The following is a 24,379-nucleotide window of genomic DNA, read 5'->3' on the forward strand; positions in this document are numbered from 1 at the left end:
AAAACGCCGCTATTTGGATATAACTATGGATTATTTGGAACCAAACCAACATTTGTTATTGAAGTAGAAGTCCTGGGAGTGCATTCTGACGAAGAACAGCAAAGGTAATCCAATTTTTCTTGTAGTAAATCTGAGTTTGGTGAGTACCAAACTTGGTGGGTGTCAAAATAGCTAGCCATGATGGCCGGGCTATCTACTCAGAATATTGCAAAATGTGCTTTCACCGAAAAGCTATTTTAAAATCGGACACCGCGATTGCATAAAGGAGTTCTGTATCTATAATTCTTAAAATAATTGTTATGTTTTTTGTGAACGTTTATCGTGAGTAATTTAGTAAATTCACCGGAAGTGTTCGGTGGGAATGCTAGTTCTGAACGTCACATGCTAATGTAAAAAGCTGTTTTTTGATATAAATATGAACTTGATTGAACAAAACATGCATGTATTGTATAACATAATGTCCTAGGAGTGTCATCTGATGAAGATCATCAAAGGTCAGTGCTGCATTTAGCTGTGGTTTTGTTTTTTGTGACATTACATGCTAGCTTGAAAAATGGGTGTCTGATTATTTATGTCTGGGTACTCTGCTGACATAATCTAATGTTTTGCTTTCGCTGTAAAGCCTTTTTGAAATTGGACAGTGTGGTTAGATAAAGGAGAGTCTTGTCTTTAAAATGGTGTAAAATAGTCATATGTTTGAAAAATTGAAGTTTTCGGATTTTCGAGGAGTTTGTATTTCGCGCCACGCCTATCATTGGATATTGGAGCAGGTGTTCCGCTAGCGGAACGTCTAGATGTAAGAGGTTAACCTGTTAGGGCTAGGGGGCAGTATTGACACGGCTGGATAAAAAACATACCCGATTTAATCTGGTTACCACTCCTACCCAGTAACTAGAATATGCATATACTTATTACATATGGATAGAAAACACCCTAAAGTTTCTAAAACTGTTTGAATGGTGTCTGTGAGTATAACAGAACTCAAATGGCAGGTCAAAACCTGAGAGATTCCTTTACAGGAAGTGGCCTGTCTGACAATTTCTTGAACTTCTTTTCCATCTCTATCTTTTACTAAGGATCTCTGCTCTAACGTGACACTTCCTACGTCGTCCATAGGCGCTCAGAGCCCGGGAAAAAACAGAATGTCGTCATCCCAGCCCCAGGCTGAAACACATTATCGCCTTTCTCAAGTGGCCGATCAAGGGACTCTGGGCTTAGGCGCGTGACCCGACCGCCCCCGCCTTTGTGATGTTTTCCTCTGTTTGCCGAAAAGGAGATTCCCTGTCGGAATATTATCGCTTTTCTATGAGAAAAATGGCGTAAAAAATTGATTTTAAACAGCGGTTGACATGCTTCGAAGTACGGTAATGGCATATTTAGAATTTTTTTTGTCACGAATTGCGCCATGCACGCGACCCTTCTTTACCATTTCGGATAGTGTCTGGAACGCACGAACAAAACGCCGCTATTCGGATATAACGATGGATTATTTTGGACCAAACCAACATTTGTTATTGAAGTAGCAGTCCTGGGAGTGCATTCTGACGAAGACAACAAAAGGTAATCAAACTTTTATAATAGTAAATATGATTATGGTGAGTGCTAAACTTGCCGGGTGTCTAAATAGCTAGCCCGTGATGCCTGGGCTATGTACTTAGAATATTGCAAAATGTGCTTTCACCTAAAAGCTATTTTAAAATCGGACATATCGAGTGCATAGAGGAGGTCTGTATCTATAATTCTTAAAATAATTATGCTTTTTGTGAACGTTTATCGTGAGTAATTTAGTAAAATGTTAGCGAATTCCCCAGAAGTTTGCGGGGGGTATGCTAGTTCTGAACGTCACATGCTAATGTAAAAAGCTGGTTTTTGATATAAATATGAACTTGATTGAACAAAACATGCATGTATTGTATAACATAATGTCCTAGGGTTGTCATCTGATGAAGATCATCAAAGGTGAGTGCTGCATTTAGCTGTCTTCTGGGTTTTGGTGACATTATATGCTAGCTTGAAAAATGGGTGTCTGATTATTTCTGGCTTGGTACTCTGCTGACATAATCTAATGTTTTGCTTTCGTTGTAAAGCCTTTTTGAAATCGGACAGTGTGGTTAGATTGACGAGAGTCTTGTCTTTAAATAGCTGTAAAATAGTCATATGTTTGAGAAATTGAAGTCATAGGATTTTTAAGGTTTTGAAAATCGCGCCACAGGCTTCAAGTGGCTGTTACGTAGGTGGGACGAATTCGTCCCACCTAGCCCATAGAGGTTAAAGTTAGTGGGGGAAATATAAGTCTCCAGCTTTAGCGATTTTTGCAATTCGTTCCAGTCATTGGCAGCAGAGAACTGGAAGAAAAGGCGGCCAAAGGACGTATTGGCTTTGGGGATGACCAGTGAGACATACCTGCTAGAGCGCGTGCTACGGGTGGGTGTTGTTATCGTGACCAGTGAGCTGAGATAAGGCGGAGCTTTACCTAGCATCAACTTATAGGTGACCTGGAGCCAGTAGGTCTGGCGACGAATATGTAGCGAGGGCCAGCCAACTAGAGCATACAGGTCGCAGTGGTGGTTGGTATAAGGGGCTTTGGTAACAAAACAGATGGTACTGTGATAGACTGCATCCAGTTTGCTGAGCAGAGTATTGGAAGCTATTTTGTAAATGACATCGCCGAAGTCGTGGATCGGTAGGATAGTCAGTTTTACGTGGGTGTGTTTGGCGGCGTGAGTGAAGGAGTCTTTGTTGCGAAATAGGAAGCCGATTCTAGATTTAATTTTGGATTGGAGATGTTTAATATGAGTCTGGAAGGAGAGTTTACAGTCTAGCCAGACACCTAGGTATTTGTAGTTGTCCACATATTCTAAGTTAGAACCGTCCGGGGTAGTGATGCTAGTCGGGCGGGCGGGTCCGGGCAGCGAACGGTTGAAAAGCATGCATTTATTTCACTAGCGTTTAAGAGCAGTTGGAGGCCACGGAAGGAGTGTTGTATGGCATTGAAGCTCGTTTGGAGGTTAGTTAACTCTTACATCTAGACGTTCCGCTAGCGGAACACCTGCTACAATAGCCAATGATGGGCAAGGCGCGAAATACAAAGTCCTCGAAAATCCGAAAACTTCATTTTTTCAAACATATGACTATTTTACACCATTTTAAAGACAAGACTCTCCTTTATCTAACCACACTGTCCGATTTCAAAAAGGCTTTACAGCGAAAGCAAAACATTAGATTATGTCAGCAGAGTACCCAGCCAGAAATAATCAGACACCCATTTTTCAAGCTAGCATATAATGTCACAAAAAACAAAACCACAGCTAAATGCAGCACTAACCTTTGATGATCTTCATCAGATGACACTCCTAGGACAGTATGTTATACAATACATGCATGTTTTGTTCAATCAAGTTCATATTTATATCAAAAACCAGCTTTTTACATTAGCATGTGACGTTCAGAACTAGCATTCCCACCGAACACTTCCGGTGAATTTACTAAATTACTCACGATAAACGTTCACAAAAAACATAACAATTATTTTAAGAATTATAGATACAGAACTCCTTTATGCAATCGCAGTGTCCGATTTTAAAATAGCTTTTCGGTGAAAGCACATTTTGCAATATTCTGAGTAGATAGCCCGGCATCACGGGCTAGCTATTTTGACACCCACCAAGTTTGGGACTCACTAAACTCAGAATTACTATTAGAAAAATTGGATTACCTTTGCTGTTCTTCATCAGAATGCACTCCCAGGACTTCTACTTCAATAACAAATGTTGGTTTGGTTCCAAATAATCCATAGTTATAGCCAAATAGCGGCGTTTTGTTCGTGCGTTCAAAACACTATCCGAAGGGTAAAGAAGGGTGACACGCCCGGCGCGTTTCGTGACAAAAAAATTCAAAATATTCCATTACCGTACTTCGAAGCATGTCAAACGCTGTTTAACCTTTTGGAGCTAGGGGGCAGTATTTTCACGGCTGGATAAAAAAACGTACCCGATTTAATCTGGTTACTAATCCTACCCAGTAACTAGAATATGCATATACTTATTATATATGGATAGAAAACACCCTAAAGTTTCTAAAACTGTTTGAATGGTGTCTGTGAGTATAACAGAACTCATTTGGCAGGCAAAACCCTGAGACATTTTCTGACAGGAAGTGGATACCTGATGTGTTGAATTACCTTTAAGCCAATGCCATTGAAACACACAGGGGCTGATTAATGTTTTGGCACTTCCTATTGCTTCCACTAGATGTCACCAGCCTTTACAAAGTGTTTTGAATCTTCTACTATGAGATCTGACCGAACAAGAGCCTTGGAACGGTGATGGCCGATTAGACTCTGGCGCGCGAGGTCATGTTGGGTACCCTCGTTCCAAAACGTTTTAAAAGAGAATGCATTCGTCCACCTTGAATATTATTCATGTTCTGGTTAAAAAAGGCACTAATGATTTATGCTATACAACGTTTGACATGTTTGAACGAACGTAAATATATTTTTTCCCCTCGTTCATGAAGTGAAGTCCGGCGGGCTTAGATCATGTGCTAACAACACGGAGCTTTTTGGACATAAATGATGAGCTTTTTTGAACAAAACTACATTCGTTATGGACCTGGGATTCCTGGAAGTGACATCTGATGAAGAGAATCAAAGGTAATGGATTATTTACATAGTATTTTCGATTTTAGATCTCTCCAACATGGCCGTTTGTCTGTATCGCAAAGCGTATTTTTCTGGGCGCAGTGCTCAGATTATTGCAAAGTGTGATTTCCCAGTAAGGTTATTTTTAAATCTGGCAAGTTGATTGCGTTCAAGAGATGTAAATCTATAATTCTTTAAATGACAATATAATATTTTACCAATGTTTTCTAATTTTAATTATTTAATTTGTGGTTTTACGGCGAAAGCATAAAGTTAGATTATGTTAGGAGAGTACATTGACAATAGCTGTGTGTAATGTTTTGTCAATTCAAAGACAGGGTCACCAAAACCATAAAACCAGCTAAAATGATGCACTAACCTTTTACAATCTCCATCAGATGACACTCCTAGGACATTATGTTAGACAATGCATGCATTTTTAGTTCTATCAAGTTCATATTTATATCCAAAAACAGCGTTTTACTATGGCATTGATGTTGAAGAAATCGTTTCCCTCCAATAACCGGCAGTCAAGTCAGCACCACAAATTAAATAATTAAAATTAGAAAACATTGGTAAAATATTATATTGTCATTTAAAGAATTATAGATTTACATCTCTTGAACGCAATCAACTTGCCAGATTTAAAAATAACCTTACTGGGAAATCACACTTTGCAATAATCTGAGCACTGCGCCCAGAAAAATATGCTTTGCTATACAGACAAACGGCCATGTTGGAGAGATCTAAAATCAAAAATACTATGTAAATAATCCATTACCTTTGATTCTCTTCATCAGATGTCACTTCCCGGAATCCCAGGTCCATAACGAATGTAGTTTTGTTCAAAAAAGCTCATCATTTATATCCAAAAAGCTCCGTGTTGTTAGCACATGATCTAAGCCAGCCTGACTTCTCGTCATGAACGAGGGGAAAAAATATATTTACGTTCGTTCAAACATGTCAAACGTTGTATAGCATAAATCATTAGGGCCTTTTTTAACCAGAACATGAATAATATTCAAGGTGGACGAATGCATTCTCTTTTAAAACGTTTTGGAACGAGGGTACCCAACATGACCTCGCTCGCCAGAGTCTAATCGGCCATCACCGTTCCAAGGCTCTTGTTCGGTCAGATCTCATAGTAGAAGATTCAAAACACTTTGTAAAGGCTGGTGACATCTAGTGGAAGCAATAGGAAGTGCCAAAACATTAATCAGCCCCTGTGTGTTTCAATGGCATAGGCTTAAAGGTAATTCAACACATCAGGTATCCACTTCCTGTCAGAAAATGTCTCAGGGTTTTGCCTGCCAAATGAGTTCTGTTATACTCACAGACACCATTCAAACAGTTTTAGAAACTTTAGGGTGTTTTCTATCCATATATAATAAGTATATGCATATTCTAGTTACTGGGTAGGATTAGTAACCAGATTAAATCGGGTACGTTTTTTTATCCAGCCGTGAAAATACTGCCCCCTAGCCCCAACAGGTTAAAATCAATTTTTATGCAATTTTTCTCGTAAAAAAGCGATAATATTCCGACCGGGAAACCCTGTTTTCGTTCAAAGACGAAAAAATAAAAACATGGAGTCTTCTCGTGCACGCGCCCCCAGTCTCATTGTTCTCAGATCGACCACTATCCAAATGCGCTACTGTTTTTCAGCCATGGCCTGCAAAGTCATCATTCAACGTTCTGGCGCCTTCTGAGAGCCTATGGGAGCGTTAGAAAATGTCACGTTACAGCAGAGATCCCTTGTTTTGGATAGAGATGATCAAGAAGGCCAAGAAATAGTCAGAGAGGGCGCTTCCTGTTTGGAATCTTCTCAGGTTTTGGCCTGCCAAATGAGTTCTGTTATACTCACAGACACCATTCAAACAGTTTTAGAAACTTTGGAGTATTTTCTATCCAAAGCTAATAATTATATGCATATTCTAGTTTCTGGGCAGGAGTAATAATCAGATTAAATCGGGTACGTTTTTTATCCGGACGTGAAAATACTGCCCCCTATCCATAACAAGTTAACACAGTGTCCAAGGAAGGGCCAGATGTATACAGAATGGTGTCGTCTGCGTAGAGGTGGATCGAGGAATCACCCGCAGCAAGAGCGACATCGTTAATATATACAGAGAAAAGTCAGCCCGAGAATTGAACCCTGTGGTACCCCGATAGAGACTGCCAGAGGTCCGGACAACAGGCCCTCCGATTTGACACACTGAACTCTGTCTGAGAAGTAGTTGGTGAACCAGGCGAGGTAGTCAGTTGAGAAACCATTGAGTCTGCCGATAAGAATACGGTTATTGACAAAGTCGAAAGCCTTGGCAGGTCGATGAAAATGGCTGCACAGTACTGTCTTTTATCGATGGCGGTATTGATACCGTTTAGTACCTTGAGCGTGGCCGAGGTGCACCCGTGACCAGCTCGGAAACCGGATTGCACAGCGGAGAAGGTACGTTGGGATTTGAAATGGTCAGTGATCTGTTTATTAACTTCGCTTTCGAAAGACTTTAGAAAGGCAGGGCAGGATGGATATAGGTCTATAACAGTTTGGGTCTAGAGTGTCACCCCCTTTGAAGAGAGGGTTGAAATAACAATAGCAGGGCTATATACAGGGGGTGCCGGTACAGAGTCAATGTGCGGGGGCACTGGTGTCGAGGTAATTGAGTTAATATGTACATGTAGGTAAAGTTATTAAAGTGACTATGCATAGATCAGCAACTAGAAGCTACCAACCTGCTCCACTACAGCCCCGTTGATGAGAATGGGGGTTTGCACTGTCCTCCTTTTCCTGTTGTCCACAATCATCTCTTTTGTCTTGATCATGTTGAGGGAGAGGTTGTTGTCCTTGCATCACACGGTCAGGTCTATGACCTCCCTATTGGCGGTCTCATCGTTGTCGGAGGTCAGGCCTACCACTGTTGTGTCATCAGCAAACTTAATGATGGTGTTGGAGTTGTGCCTGGCCGTGCAGTCATGAGTTAACAGGGAGTACAGGAGGGTACTGAGCACGCACGCCTGAGGGGCCCCCGTGTTGAGGATCAGCGTGGCGGATGTGTTGTTACCTACCCTTACCACCTGGGGGCGGCCTGTCAGGAAGTCCAGGATCCAGTTGCAGAGGGAGCTGTTTAGTCCCAGGGTCCTTAGCTTAGTGATGAGCTTTGAGGGCACTATGGTGTTGAACACTGAGCTGTAGTCAATGAATAGCATTCTCACATGGGTGTTGCTTTTGTCCAGGTGTGAAAGGGCAGTGTGGAGTGCAATAGAGATTGCATCATCTGTGGATCTGTTGGTGCAGTATGCAAATTGGAGTGGGTCTAGGGTTTCTGGGATGATGGTGTTTATGTGAGCCATGACCAGCCATTTAAAGCATTTCATGGCTACAGACGTGAGTGCTATGGGTCGGTAGTCATTTAGCCAGGTTACCTTAGTGTTCTTGGGCACAGGGACTATGGTAGTCCGCTTGAAACATGTTAGTATTACAGAATCAGACAGGGAGAGGTTGAAAATGTCAGTGAAGACACTTGGCAGTTGGTCAGTGCATGCTCGGAGTACACGTCCTGGTAATCCGTCTGGCCCTGCGGCCTTGTGAATGTTGACATGTTTAAAGGTTTTACATCGGCTGCGGAGAGCTTGATCACACAGTCGTCCAGAACAGCTGATACTCTCATGCATGTTTCAGTGTTACTTGCCTTGAAGCGAGCATAGAAGTTATTTAGCTCGTCTAGTAGGATTGTGTCTGTAATAGTTTGCAGGCCCTCGTACATCCGACGAGCGTTGGAGCCGGTGTAGTACGATTCGATCTTAGTCCTGTATTGATGCTTTGGTTCATCGGAGGTTCGTCAGAGGGCATAGCGGGATTTCTTTTAAGCGGTTGCTCTTCCCTTTAGCTCAGTGTGAATGTTGCCTGTAATCCATGGCTTCTGGTTGGGGTATGTATGTACAGTCACTGAGGGGACGACGTCCTTGATGCACTTATTGATGAAGCCAGTGACTGATGTGGTGTACTCCTCCAATGCCATCAGAAGAATCCCGGAACATATTCCAGTCTGTGCTAGCAAAACAGTCCTGTAGTTTAGCATCTGCTTCATCTGACCACTTTTTTATAGACCGAGTCACTGGTGCTTTCTGCTTTAATTTTTGCTTGTAAGCAGGAATCAGGAAGGTAGAATTATGGTCCGATTTGCCAAATGGAGAGCGAGGGAGAGCTTTGTACGCATCTCTGTGTGTGGAGTAAAGGTGGTCTAGAATTTTTTTCCCTCTGGTTGCACATTTAACATGCAGATATAAATTAGGTAGAACTGGTTTAAGTTTCCCTGAATTAAAGTCCCTGGCCACTAGGAGCGCCACCTCTGGATGAGCGCTTTCCTGTTTGCTTATGGCGGTATACAACTCATTGAGGGCGGTTTTAGTGCCAGCATCGGTCTGTGGTGGTATGTTGACAGCTACGAACAATACAGATGAAAACTCTCTTGGTAGATAGTGTGGTCTACAGCTTATCATTAAATAATTCTACCTCAGGTGAGAAAAATCTCGAGACTTCCTTAGATATCGTGCACCAGCTGTTGTTTACATAAATACATAGGCCCCCGGCCCGTGTCTTACCAGAAGCTGCGGTTCTGTCCTGCAGATATAACCCGCGAGCTGTATAACCCGCCAGCTGTATGTTCTTAATGTCGTTGTTCAGCCACGACTCTGTGAAACATAAGATATTACAGTTTTTTAATGTCCCGTTGGTAGGATAAACGTGCTTTCAGTTCGTCTCTTTTATTTTCCAGCGATTGAACATTAGCTAGCAGGACGGAAGGCAAGGGCAGATTAGCCACTCGTCGCCTGATCCTCACAAGGCACCCGGATCTCTTTCCATGAAATCTCGGTTTCCTTCTCCAGCGAATAACGGGGATCTGGGCTTGGTCGGGTGTTTGTACTATATCCCTCCCGTCTGACTCATTGAAGAAGTTTGAGGTGAGCAATCGCAGTTTTGATGTCCAGAAGCTCTTTTCGGTCATAAGAGACGGTAGCAGCAATATTATGTACAAAACAAGTTACGAACAACGCAAAAAAACTAACAAAATGGCATGGTTAGTTAAGAGCCGATAAGACGGCTGCCTTCCCCTCCGGCGCCATCCCCATCAAACAAGCATCCAACAAGCGCCTTAAGAGAATTGTCTTTTAAAAACATGATGTTTTTTAAACTAAACTCTCCCGGACACAATAAAATCTATGTCATGATGAAGGAGAAAATTGCTGACAATGCCAAGTTAAAATATTCAATAGCACAGGTAGAAATAGTCATGCCGCAATAGGACAGATTGCATTGTTTACACTGATCATCACTATTCTTGCCTTTGGTCTCACCTGTAATAAATCTTCTTTGTTCTTATTTGTTGTCTAGTATTTGCTATATGTTGTGTATATTGTTGACTCAATGTGACATACTCTTGGCTTCAATTCATCTCCATGTAAATATTACCATATGAACTGGAAATTATACTGTAATAAAATCGGACATATTGTTATTACCTTCAATCATCTTCCTTATTCTTAAAGTCTCATACATGATTAATGCTGAATATAAAAAATACAGCCTACGTGTTTTTACACACATGAACGTTTGATTAAATGCATTACTTTGTCATGACATTTGTAAGCCCTGGGAAGGACGTGACTTGTGAAAAACGACTAAGAATTTACATTTAAGCAGGGGTGTTCAATTAAACTGAAACTCCTCTCCACTGTATACACCACAGGGAACAATATTAGTTTGCCACCACCATTATTTGAGTTGGGTTGTTTGAGTCTGAGGAACTTCCATTTACTTTAACTCTAGATCTCACATTTGAGTGGAAAAAGTGAGGCAGGGATCCGGTCCAGTGTGTTTATATCCACTTGAGACATTGAGGGTGTGAATTGAGCTGGGTTGTGTCGCTGCCAGCAAACAAGATTTAGGGGCATGCTAAGCAAATGAAATCAACCTGTCAGGAGGCTTAGCTCCCAACCTAATAGATTGAGTGTCTGTTCATCATAGGGCCATATAACAGGAAGTTTTACAATCACATCTAAATACACAATAAAAGCAAGCTAGGCCTCTCCTCTCCCAAAGGCCTGCACTCTTAAATCACAGTTGCGCGTATGGACAGATGGGAACATTCTTGTTGCTGCTTTTGGTTTCCCAAGACCCACTCAGGAAATCACTGCTAATCTAAATTACCCCATCAAGGGTGATATTGTGTTTTGTTTCGCAGAATGAAATGCTGAATCCTGTGCTGTTCAATATAGCTTTTTCTCATTTTAATAAAACATTTTGGGGACAAATCGTATCTAGGTTTACCAGTTTCTCCTATTCATGGGAAATTCTGCAAGGTTACATTCAAAAAGACACATTTCATCTTAAAGATGGACATAGCGAGAAAGCATTGTGAGGGAAAGGATTGTGTGGGAAAGGATTGCTATATATGCTGTAGCCAATATTGACTGAATTCTAATGATGACTGCAGTATAATAAACAATTTGAGAATGTGATGGTTAAGATCCATCTCTCAGCGACACCCCCCATGCGGTCACGGCTAGATGAAAGTCCAAACGATAAAACCCGTCTTGTTTCACGGAAGACTTCCATTTGGGCCCGAACGTGCCATGGGAAAGGGATAAATCAGAGGGCGTTCTGTGTGCATGTTCACAGCACGCAGTCTCGCCAGTCATCTGTGAATCTCCCAGGGCTCGACTGATAATTCATGATAGCCCTGCCATAAACCCGTACCGTTCAGATATGAATTATAAAAACACCAAACCAAGCATATCAGTCAGATGACAGACTGGACGTTTATGGCTGGAGGCCAGTGTGGAGAATCGAGGCCCGATGCTTTCTTTCCATTCATTCCACTCTGACAACTGGAAATACCAGTGTGGCACATGGGAGACCATTCCATCAATTCACAGCCATGGCTTACTTATGGCTTGAGTCCAATCATTTTGATGAGTTGGGACCTATAGTTGACCCTTATAACCATCTTGATAGAATAAAATCACTCAAGTATGGGAGTTGATAGAATAATATAATAACTTTTAGGCAAGATCGTCTATTGAAAGCAATGCAATCTAATGCATGTAAAATATCAAATTATGTGCAAATAGTTTCAAGTAAAAATGTAAGCCCTCCATGTCTACTAAGAGTGAATAAGAGTGCCTACATTTTGGCAATTTTCACTGACTGAAAAAGTTAGTCTCTAATTCTCAATATGTACAAGGGTCATGTGAATAAACTAGGTCAAAAATAATTACACCACTGTCTGCTTTAACCCTTAGGCACTTTTCACAAAGGCTGGTATTTGAATAGACAAAACATTGACACCTCAGTTTAATATGCTTGTCAAATACACAGAACCTGGTGTAGAAACTGTATATTGCCTGCAATCCAAACACTTGTTGGGAACAAAACAAACAGTGTTTCCTGAATTATCCTTAATCCCCATCTACACAAAGAGATGTCACAGACAAAGAAGAGAAACGACTTTATCTTCTTCTTTCTGTTTCATACATGTTTGGATGTTTCGGTTGAGGGGCCTATTCCACTCCTGGTATTAACAACAGAACAACGTCTACACAATATCTACACAAAATAAACCGCAGAACATAATCCCCCCCCAAATCTTGGCTTCTTTTCTTTGAAGTTCATAATAACTGCCATTGTGAGAGGAACTTGGCCCTACCTTTGTAGGGTTGGCGCTTGGCTTGCTCTGAATCTGGTTGTCAACGTCTATCTTCATATCTACAGGCTGGGCGGTCTAAAACCAACCTTGAGTAACATGATACCATCCCTGACCCCGTTTGCTGCTCCAGGAATGATATACTTAGTCAATATATGGCCATATAAGTTAGATAACAATTTGAAAAAGCAGCAATAAAAAATAGAGAACGGAAGTCATTACTAGAACTTTTAGAAAGCATTGTGCATAAATAGAGAGAAACAGAGCGATATATTTGAATATAAAAATCACATCCACTGAACCATGGTTTCCAATGATGTGCATTCAATGATGTCCCTATTATGCTAATTAGAAAACCCACCAAATGGCATTTTTCATAAACGTTAATTAACTCGATGGAATGAGGGGACAGTCACAAGTATTTGCGCTGACTCCATTCCTCTAGTTACAAAAACCTAGAATAAGCATTCAATAACCCATTAAAGATTTTCAAAACACAAGGAATGTTTTTGTTTCGGGTGTACATGGCCACGTCATAATACTATCACTTCCTCACTGAAGAGAGCAAGTCATTTTTAAGAGGGGGCCTTTTGTAGGTCGGAATTCCATGGAAATGTGATTTATGCTTAAAAAATGGCACACAAAACACACACACACACACACACACACACACACAAACACACACACACAAACACACACAGGGTGAAGGTGAGTGGCGTATGGATGGATCCGACATAGTTTTCAATGTGAAAACCCACACACATTCCTTCTTTGATAAAAATGGGCAAATATGCATTCATAGGCCTGAGAGCCCTCGCCTTCATCAAGTGAAACCCAAAACCTTGACTTTCTGCATACCAAAGCAGGAACTCCCCTGAAAAGAAAATCACCGGGACCGTTCAGCCCAGACCATCTCGCAGCTCAAATCAGAGCCCCATTCTTCAAACTTTTCTGAGGTCGTTTTTTTTTCTTGGGAAAAAAATTGGAGTTATTTAGTATCGTCTTCAAATGCTATACATCTACAAAGTGAGTCTATCTCCTTCTGAATGCTTGTGCCTGCTTCGATTGTTCCATTCCCATCTCTTTTTAGTTAACAAATCATCTTTCACAGTCAGATTTAAATATAAAAACCAAAAAAACTATTGAAATCTATGAAAGTGTGAAATAAAAACACAACAAAGAGATATTTAATTCAAAAGAAATCTCAGCAGTTGATATGCTTTGACGTTTGGCTGTAATCAATGTTTGGCACGCTAGCATGTGATTTGAGTACAATGAGAGTAAATCCGAACAGACATGTAATGATTGTCATTAAGCAGAAATACCAACCAACCGATATTAATGCATCCGATGGGAACATATCAGAGAGAATAGTTTGACAAACTTGTAATGACAGCCAAACGTACTAATCTAAAGTAAGGCATGGGAATGAAAAAGAAAAAAAAATCCCAAGATGCCTTTGGGTAGCATAAAAACCACACACAAAACCAGTAGTACTTCTTTCCAAAAACTCTTCTGTTAGGCAAAATGCCATCTCCTTTGATTGAAGCCTCCAGGTGCAAGGACTGAACAGAATCATCCTATCAAGTTGCATATAAAAACAAATGGACTTTTCTGAATTACAAAAGCCTCGGTGCACTGCACTCAGATCTACAACTGAGTCCCTGTGCTATTGTGAACCTTCAACGATAAAATATCTTGGAAGTGAATTCACCATATAACACAACTCTTCACTCCCATTAGAAGACTGCAAACATACTTTCATGGAACACAATCGCATTCAGTGAACACACACACACACACACACACACACACACACACACACACACACACACACACACACACACACACACACACACACACACACACACCATGTATCGGAGTCAAATCCAGACATGTAAGGACTTACCTTCTGAACAATGGAAATGAATTAGGGTGAGCAGTAGACAATGGAGAACTAAACACCTCCACGCTGCAGGAGCCATTGTTTCTGGGTGTGGAGAGGTCACCAGATGCCCTCTAGTTAACAACTGTGGTTATAGAATCGACAAAGCAGAGGAGTCTTGGAGTAGTCAGCGATCTGTGGTTTTAGGAGAAGCCTCACCAGTCATCTTCTCATCTGAAAATACAGAGAGGAAGATTGGGGTGAAAAGGAGGGGGAAAAAAGCTACTGCTGCAAATCGAGACAACATCATCATCACAAAGCCTATGTCATCACTGCTGCCATCTTTCAAGATGGGTTTGAGCGATGCATTACCATAAATATTCAACACTCAGTACAAATGGTGAATATTCATGGCGAGACAAATGTATACTGAAAATGTGTGATAACAGTAAGTCACTTCGGATATATGCATCTGCCAAAATGACCACAAACATTCATCAGTCAAACCAGTCAGATAGTGAGATATTCAGTCCATGCAGACAGGCAAATGGAGAGGTTTGACAAAATACTGGAGCTATTCAGTCTATCAAGACTACCATTAGTGTTTATTATTCGCTTCTGACAGGAAATACTCTTGGGTAGAAGAGAGGATGACAGAGCACTCATCCCTGGGCTATAGGCTCATCTTTTCCATGTAGCGAATTAGTGTTTACACTGACTACCTTCACCCCGTTTATCCCTCCACTCCCTGCCTCCCTCGATCTCCTCCCCAGAGCTCTACTGCCTTATACCCACAAGAGAGGACCCTGTTGCTCAGGCAACGCGCTCACACAGACTCAGACAGGACACCATTAGAGACACAGCTTCTTTGTGAGGTACTTTTGTCTGCTTCTTCCTTATCTTGAAGGGAACCACAAACAGCCTCGGCTAAGGTTAGGCTCAACTCCCAGAAGACGCCCTCCACACACCAGAGAGACTTGTTAGAATACAAGTCAAATACGCCGGATGGAGGCCATGTCACATGTACACTACCGTTCAAAAGTTTGGGGTCACTTAAAAATGTTCTCGTTTTTGAAGGAAAATCACATTTTTGTCCATTTAAAATAACATCAAATTGATTAGAAATACAGTGTAGACATTGTTAATGTTGTAAATGACTATTGTAGCTGGAAATGTTTTATGATTATGATTTTTTATGGAATATCTACATAGGCGTACAGAGGCCCATTATCAGCAACCATCACTCCTGTGTTCCAATGGCACATTGTGTTAGCTAATCCAAGTTTATCATTGTAAATGGCTAATTGATCATTAGAAAACAATTTTGCAATTATGTTAGCTCAGCTGAAAACTGTTGTTCTGATCACAGAAGCAATAAAACTGGCCTTCTTTAGACTAGAGCATCAGCATTTGTGGGTTCGATTACAGGCTCAAAATGCCCAGAAACAAAGACTTTTCTGAAACTCGTCAGTCTATTCTGGTTCTGAGAAATTAAGGCTATTCCATTCGAGAAATTGCCAAGAAACTGAAGATCTCGTACAATGCTGTGTACTACTCCCTTCACAGAACATCGCAAACTGGCTTTAACCAGAGTGGAAAGAGGAGTGGGAGGCCCCAGTGCACAACTGAGCAAGGGGACAAGTACATTAGAGTGTCTAGTTTGAGAAACAGACGCCTCACAAGTCCTCAACTGGCAGCTTCATTAAATAGTAACCCCAAAACACCAGAGGCGACACCGGGATTCTGGCCTTCTAGGCAGAGTTCCTCTGTCCAGTGTCTGTGTTCTTTCGCCCATCTTAATCTTTTATTTTTATTGGCCAGTCTGAGATATGGCTTTTTCTTTGCAACTCTGCCTAGAAGGCCAGTATCCCGGAGTTGCCTGTTGACATTGAGACTTGTGTTTTGCGGGTGCTATTTAATGAAGCTGCCAGTTGAGTACTTGTTAGGCATAGGTTTGTCAAACTAGACACTAATGTACTTGTCCTCTTTCTCAGTTGTGCACTGGGGCCTCCCACTCCTCTTTCTATTCTGGTTAGAGCCAGTTTATGCTGTTCTGTGAAGGGAGTAGTACACAGCATTGTACGAGATCTTCAGTTTCTTGGCAATTTCTTCCATGGAATAGCCTTCATTTCTCAGAACAAGAATAGACTGAATAGTTTCAGAAGAAAGTTATTTGTTTCTTGCCAATTTGAGCCTGTAATCGAATTAGCCTTTCAAAATGATAAACTTGGATTAGCTAACACAACGTGCCATTGGAACACAGGAGTGATGGTTCCTGATAAATGGGCTCTGTACGCCTATGTAGATATTCCATTAAAAATGAGCCGTTTCCAGCTACAATAGTCATTTACAACATTAACAATGTCTACACTGTATTTCTGATCAAGTTGATGTTATTTTACATGGACCAAAAAATATGATTTTCTTTCAAAAACAAGGACATTTCTAAGTGACCCCAAACTTTTGAACGGTAGTGAACATGTTAGCAAACAAGAACACACACACAAACACACGCAAGCAAATAGACATACACACACTTTGACCTGCACAAAAACAAAACAAACACACCAAAGAGACTACTATCCGGAACACATGACTTAACCTAGTTCAAGATGTACTATCTATATTTAACTTCCAGAATGTGACCTTGTCCATATAGACATGTCATCATGAACACAGTACGCAGCATTTTACACTTTGAAGCGTGGTAGGTGCCACGAGAGGATCATTTGCGTTTCTGTGTTCTCCTCTCCAGAGACACTCATCAACTACCTTGATTATTTTATAATGAACCTAAATTTGAGCGGCGCAACACTTGGTTCTGATCACTCTCTGGGCTCCACTAATGCACTGCTAAGATATATTTATGGCAGCACACACACAGAAAACATTGTGTTGGGAACTTCTATATGCATTAGCATACAGAGTCATCATTTAAATCTCCATTATGGATTCATTCTTTAAAATGGCTCTATGGGTGACTGGAGAGTCCTGTTTTGAACAGGCTAACTAAACAGAGTGCACATAGCCTACAGACCCAAGGGTAATTTATCTTGCTTTGAGGTCAAATCTGCCACAAACTGTTGTACGGTGCGGCGCCAAGCTAACACACACGAGGCTATGATGATATATCAGTTAGAAGATAGGTGGTGCTTTCAGACACAGAGACAGAGAGATAGAGAGAGTGAGATGTGATTATTTGTCCGGAAATTACTTATCTAGCCACAGTAGGCCACCAGATCAGATAACACAGTGGAGCAGCAGTGAAAACGCTACTCCGTCTCAGAGCGGCCCAAAACAACATGAGCCTTGCTAATAATCGCTGGTACTCTGGTGTCTGAGTGACGTGTGAGGGCTGTCCTGTCACCCTGCAGATGCATTTAAGGCAGGAGAGCAGAAAAATGGTTTCCATTCAAATACCCCCCCCCATCCTCCAACCAAGGCCACACGTGACTGTGCCGCCCTCCCCTAGCGTTTTACACATTTATCATCCGCAAATATGAGTCCTGGAGGCAGGGGGTTTAAGGAAGGGGGGCTTTAATGGAGGACGCATGGTGGTTGACCGGTGGAGACTGGAGAGACAGGGGGTTTATGGGGTAGAGGGTACACCCCTCCCCAATACCCCCTACCCACTAACCCCTCTGCCCTGCTGGGCTGGCTCAACCGCCGATCCCAACTAGACACCAGGGGGCGAGGGGCCTGCAGGGCCTGGGGTTCCCTCCCTGCCTCCCGCACAGCCTGCCCCGGGGCCCCTTTCTCCTCCTGCTCAGTGCTCAGTACTACTCAGACCCACCCGCACCGTCGCCCCGCTGAGTAACATGTTCCCTTTCTCCCTTAAGCTAGCGGAGGAGCTCACCCCCCCCCCCCTCCCCAACCGGCCGTTTTGTTTGGCGGGGTTTCTGGACTGGATTTGGTCAGACTTGAGATAAAAGGATTAGCCGATTAACATGAAGACGGTTTCCACGAGTGCTGACAGACGTATCATAGTTTTACGTCGGGGAAGGAAGGGAAGATTGTGGTAGGTGCTGGGTGGCTTCCTCAAGCAGAAAATGACTTAAAGAGGTAAGTGAGGCATAGTTAACCCCTGGGAGATAGTGTGTTTATGTGGACAAATGATCTACAGCACAGCTCCTCCAAGCAGCGAGGGAATTATTGAGGTTACTTCTTACTCGACCAGGAAGGAATAATCACATCTCTTTCTAATACCATCATCGCCATGGCAGTAGCTATAGTTATAATTGTATACCAAACCCAGTTATGACTTACTGTCACCAGCTACATTAACCTTAACCGACTTATGGCTTGACAGTTTAATAATCCTGAAATATTCTAGAATCATTAGAAGTTATTAACTCATCATCTGTACTTTTTTTTGCTCAATGTTCCCCCATAAAGGAACTATAGGAATGAATCTCTTCGGTATTAACAGTATATCATCCCAGACACCCAGAATCCATCACAGGGGATGAAAAATGACGTGCAAACATCTAGAACATCTGTTTTTCTTACTCTCCCCACCCATAGACAGCGAGAAGAGCGAGGAGACAAATGTATCATCAGTCTGGAGGATCGAGAAAAAACACCACAGTGCAAACAAATGTTTCATGTTATCAGAGGAATGATAGAAAAAAAACAAGCAAGCATTTCAAAGGGGAAGGCAAGCAATTAAAATGTAATTAGAATAAATGGATGGAAAGAGACAGGCCACATGTCCTAGCATGAAATACGAGGCTGTTTGGGGCAGCAGCAGGCTGAATGAATGTGAAGCTTCTTTGACAAAGCTTGTGGCTGCCTCAAGCTGGAGGCGACCGGCAAAAGAGTAGCCCAGAGAGAGAGCGAGAGAGAGAGAGAGTCTAGAGAGAGCGAGAGTGGGGGTCCAGGGTTTTCTAAGAAGGTAGTAACTGAATAGATGGGAGAGAGAGCGAGGGAGCGAGGAGAGGGATAGAAGAAAGGGAAGGGAGGAAAAAGAAATGGGTGGGAGGGTCACTGGGAATGATTGACAGCTTGTGAGTATGGCTTGACCTGCTGGGTTCGCCCCCCCAGTATTCTCAACAGGCTTAGAGAAGGACAAAATAAAGCCGCAGGAATGTTAATTTATGTTCAATTGTTAGTGCCAGGGAAGGGGAGAGAAATAAAGAGTGCATATATACATATCAAGTGAGACTGGGACATAACTAGAGCAAGTAAGTAGTCCTGGACTGGTGTAAGCTTGAAGCTTTAAGTTGAAATAAAGATGTGGGCATGTGTGTTCTGTCTGTGTTCCAGTCTGGACCTCACAGGCACAATGCTTCGGTCCTTTAGCCCTCTCTGACTAACTCATTTGGGGAACTGTCCACCCCACAACAACAGCCTACATTCAAGACAAAAATACCAACATGTGAAGATGGTGGGAGAGGAGGTGCTTTGGGTTGGGTAGTGTTGCAGGTATACTGAAACTTCGGTACTTTTTATAAACAAGAACATGATAAATGGTGTGGATCTAGAATTGTTGTTACTTTCGGTACTTCAAATGTGTCTCACGTCGTCTATTGATTGAGAGAGGATCAAGTCTCACTGGGAGTCTGGGCTACATCACCACTTATACTGCACAGAAGTTAACACACTTGACTAATGCAACACGGCATGTAGAAATGTTGAAACTGTTAATTACTGTTCGCAGAATAATGTCCATTATAGGCTAGAACACTTTACATTGCTAGAAGACACCGGAATATTCCAGCTTTGTAGGCTAACTTTGCTTGCTAGCTTACAGCTGAAATTAACAATTCACTACCCAGTACTTTCTCGTGTGATAACATGCAAACCATAATGCAAAATATTGCTGATTTCAAAGCTGATTGTCACCAAAAACGTAATTAATTCACTTAGTCTCCCCCGCCTCACTTCTCTCCCAGTCAAGATCATCTTTGGTCGAACCTCGAACTGACTTTGAGTGAAGTCATGGGTCTTTTTTTCTTATATTTTTTTTACACTTATTTTACCAGGTAAATTGGCTGAGAACACATTCTCATTTACAGCAACGACCTAGTGAATAGTTACAGGGGAGTGGAGGAGGATGAATGAGCCAATTGGAAGCTGGGGATGATTAGGTGGCCATGATGGTATGAGGGCCAGATTGGGAATAAAGCCAGGATACCAGGGTTAACACCCCTACTCCCTTTTAATCCACAACTTCGATCTTGTCTGGTCACTGTAACTCCCCAACGGGCTCGGGTGGCGAAGGTTTGGAAGGTTGAGTCATGCGTCCACCGAAACATGACCCGCCAAACCGCGCTGCTTAAGTGATGTGTCGGAGGAAACACTGTTCACCTGACAACCGAGGTCAGCCTGCAGGCACCCACAAGGAGTCGCTAGAGCGCGATGAGCCAAGTAAAGCCCCCCCCTGGCCAAACGCTCCCCTAACCCAGACAATGCCGGGCCAATTGTGCTCCGCCCTATGGGCCTCCCGATCACGCCCGGTTGTGATACAGCCCGGGATCGAACCCGGGTTCTGCGATGCAGTGCCCTAAACCGCTGCGCCACTCAGGAGGCCCTAGTGCCATGGGATCTTTAGTGACCAAAGTCAGGGCACCAGTTTAACATTCCATCCAAAAGACGGCACCCTATACAGGGCAATGTCCCCAATCGCTGCCCTGGGGCATTGGGGATATTTTTGGTTTTAGACCAGAGGAAAGAGTGCCTCCTACTGGCCCTCCAACACTACTTCCAGCAGCATCTAGTCTCATCCAGGGACCGATTAGGACCAACCCTGCTTAGCTTCAGTGGCAAGCCAGCAGTGGGATGCAGGGTGGTATGCTGCTGAGTCTTAAAGAGTGACTGACTTCAAAAAGCAACAAATCCCTTTGAAAAACGGCTATGGGGCATCGGTATGAGTCCGAAACAGTTATTCTAGTGTCAAAATGTTACACTACAAAGTGTAAATAGGATCATTTGGGTCTTAAAGTCAGGTTTGTCTAAAGCAGAGTTTGGAACACCATGGAAAATTAGGGTTAGGTTTTGATTAGATGATGTCCATTTGCCCACTAACATGGGGTGAAGAGCTATGGTGATTTCTCTCTATCCAATAGCATTGACAGTGAGACAGGCCTGCCCTGCAGCTCCGACTGTTTACATAAGAAAACATACTGCACCAAAAACCTTAGTTAGATATAAAATTGTGCAACTAAAACATCCTCGGCCAAAACGTCAAAATGAACTACAGATTTCTTGAGTTATCTTAGATTCATTATGGGGATATTGAGGAAGTGAAATAGGCTTCCGCGTCTACAGTGTCTCATGGGGGACAAACATCATTAACCGAACGCAGAATCGGTCCCAAATGGAAGGAAAACAAATTGTTTTTCATCTGTAGCCCCATGGAATTAGCCAAAACAATCTCAATAACTCAACACATGCACACACACACCTACACGCCTACTGAATATGCATTCACCTGTATTGTGAATAGGCCTATAGGCTACATCTTGATTTACCCAATTTATCAAGAGATTTACCATTCAAATAAATGATTACCATTATGTTATGTAGTTAGATTGCTAGAAAAGTCAAAGTGATTGCATGATTTTATAATTGCTTAATTAATGGGCACGTTCAAAAATCAAACATTTCAAATGTAATGATATTGAACTCAAAACATCAATCTGGATCAACTGCCATTCTGTGACTTTGGCTAATACGCCTTCTTTATTATGCCGTGCTATCATTTTGGTATCGAGTATCATGATACTAAACCCTGGTAACGATATAGAAGTCAAAATTCTGGTATCGTGACAACAATAGGTTAGTTTGTGTTCTAGTTGGGACCTACAGGAACTGACTGATAAAATAAAGATCCCCAGATAATTATTTGTCCTCTATGCACCCCAACGCTACCCAGGAACACTTTGTCTTAACTGTCCCTGTCTGTCAGGGTTAGGGCTGCGCTCCTCCCTCCCCCACACCTCCCCCTCTCCTAAGGGAAATTATGTCACTTCCTTAGCTCTGTCAGTGGTGCAGACAGAGCACTTGTCATGGCTGCCAGTGATGGAGATAGGCGCTCGTCAGGCATGACAGTCAGGTGGGAGGAGGGTTCAGCACTGTGGAGCTGATAAGATATTTTTGGGACAGGGGCAGGAAGGGGGGAGCGGGGAAAAACATGAACAGGTAGCTGCATGGTATTCGTAGGGTCGACGACAGTTGGTTGGTGAATTTCAAGGCTCTCTGCCAACAGATTGAAATTATAGATAAAGAGTGCCAACGGGCACAGAGAGAGAAAGAGAGAGTGAGAGAGAAAGATTGGTGAGAAGGATGGTGAGAAGGATGGTGAAATTGAGGGAAGGATGGCAAAATTGAGAGGGAGGAGAGAGGTAGCCTTTAGAAAAAGACTAGAAAACAGCAAAGTCAAATATTGTGGTTAGCAGAAAGTGGACAAATTAAAATTAATTGGCAGTAATAGGAGTGGGAAATTGATGTACGAAAGGCAGAGAGTAGTATGAATTGTATTGTACTGAATGAGCAGAAACAAGTGTGGGAACTGTAAAAAGACTATTCCTCATCATCATAATTTCCACCATCACTACTACAATATTTACCCATCAGAATGATCATTGCCTAATTACTAAGTTCGGAACCTGTCTTGACATTACATCGACTTAGGTTACATTTAAAAATGTCCTGTTAAAAATATTCCTCCTCATCTTTAGCCTTTAGCTTCTCCTCCAGACCCATTTATAAAAGGTTACAGGGGCTTAATGAGCCCAACGTAATCTGTGAATTTGAAGAAGAAAAAGAATAATCAGAAGGGGAAAAAGCCTTTAAATGTCAGTTTCATTCATAGAGATTCTATTAAATTACTAGAGGGGCATATGTCATTAACCCTCAAAGCTCCATAATGGGGTGAAAATGGCAGCCATCTTGGCCAGGGAGAAATTCTAAACTAGTCTAATTGGAATGAATGGCAGAAGAGGCATAGGTGATGCATTTCCTGATTTTACGTATGCAGGAAAATAAAAGTAAGGCATGTGATGTATCAGAAATTGTGTAATGAAATTATAGTCAACCGAAAATATAATATAATTATAAATACAGTTTATACGGGTTATATACCAATTTTCTGTATAAATAGCCCCTAAAATATATTTAAACAGACCACACATGTCTCAGATTTTGTTTTCTTGGAAAGCTTTGAGTGCTATTATATGATACAATTTCAGTACTTGTTGTATTTACAACTTGTCTAAGTGCTATCATCAACTGATTTGAACCAGTGTATGGCTGTGGATTGACTGCATTGTTTGAATGGAATGTTGGCATATTGGTAGTTAATTTGGAATCATTCATCCAAAACTGTTTGGCTAGCTAGCTAACACACATACAGTGCAGACACATTCTTCACATTCATTGTTTTACACAATATCTTATCACAGCACTGGCAAACCATGGTTGACCTTTGGACCATCATAAGAAAGTTAATGTTCATTCCAGTATTCTAATTCTATGGTTTCCTTAACCAATACTACACCCCTCTCTCTGTCCCAGGAAGAATCAGAATCAAAATAATCAGAATCAAAAAGTGGAAAAAGCCTTTAAATGTCAGTTTCATTATCCAATACTAGATCTCTCTTTCTCGCTTTCTCTCTTTCTCTCTTTCCCTCCCTCCCTCCCTCCCTCCTGGTAGTGAAATTAAGAGGCTGACCTTCCCACAGTGAGTTAAACAGTGAAGGTCAGTTAGAGGAGCAGCATCTCAACCCCTGAAATGTCACACAGAGCTCTTCTTTTCAATCAGTCAGTTCTTCATATACTCACACTAAAATACACCCTCCTCCTCTACTCCTCCTCCACGCCTTGTTCTCGTTCTCTCACTCACGCACTCCTCCACATACGCACGGATGCGGGCATTAACGCACATGTACACACACACAAACTAAATGTGAAAAGATGGTGAGAACATTGGCTGCAGGACATGAACAGATAGATTCCCCTGCAAGTAACATGGTAGGAACTTCACACCTACTAAGGTTAAATATACAGTGCCTTCAGAAAGTATTCACACCCCTTGACTTTTTCCACCTTTTGTTGCATTACAGCCTGAATTTAATATGGATTACATTTGTGTCACTGGCATTACACACCCCATAATGTCAAAGTGGAATTATGTTTTTGAATCTTTTACAA

At 42.0% G+C, this 24,379-nt stretch overlaps 1 protein-coding gene across 10 annotated transcripts in view; it reads right to left on the reverse strand.

Annotated features, from left to right (window-relative positions):
- LOC106599757 (adhesion G protein-coupled receptor L2) overlaps positions 1-24,379 on the reverse strand; it is a 126,082-nt gene that overhangs the window by 82,717 nt on the left and 18,986 nt on the right. For all 10 annotated transcript variants that reach the window (XR_001327565.2, XR_006769103.1, XM_014191055.2 and 7 more), the window contains exon 2: positions 14,252-14,461. Coding sequence is in view for 8 of the 10 variants with exons in the window: in XM_014191055.2 (XP_014046530.1) it covers positions 14,252-14,327 (76 nt within the window). In the remaining 2 variants the exon portion in view is untranslated. The remainder of the gene's footprint in view (positions 1-14,251; positions 14,462-24,379) is intronic.

This window comes from Salmo salar, chromosome ssa03 (genome assembly GCF_905237065.1).
Source record: "Salmo salar chromosome ssa03, Ssal_v3.1, whole genome shotgun sequence".
NCBI lineage: Eukaryota > Metazoa > Chordata > Actinopteri > Salmoniformes > Salmonidae > Salmo > Salmo salar.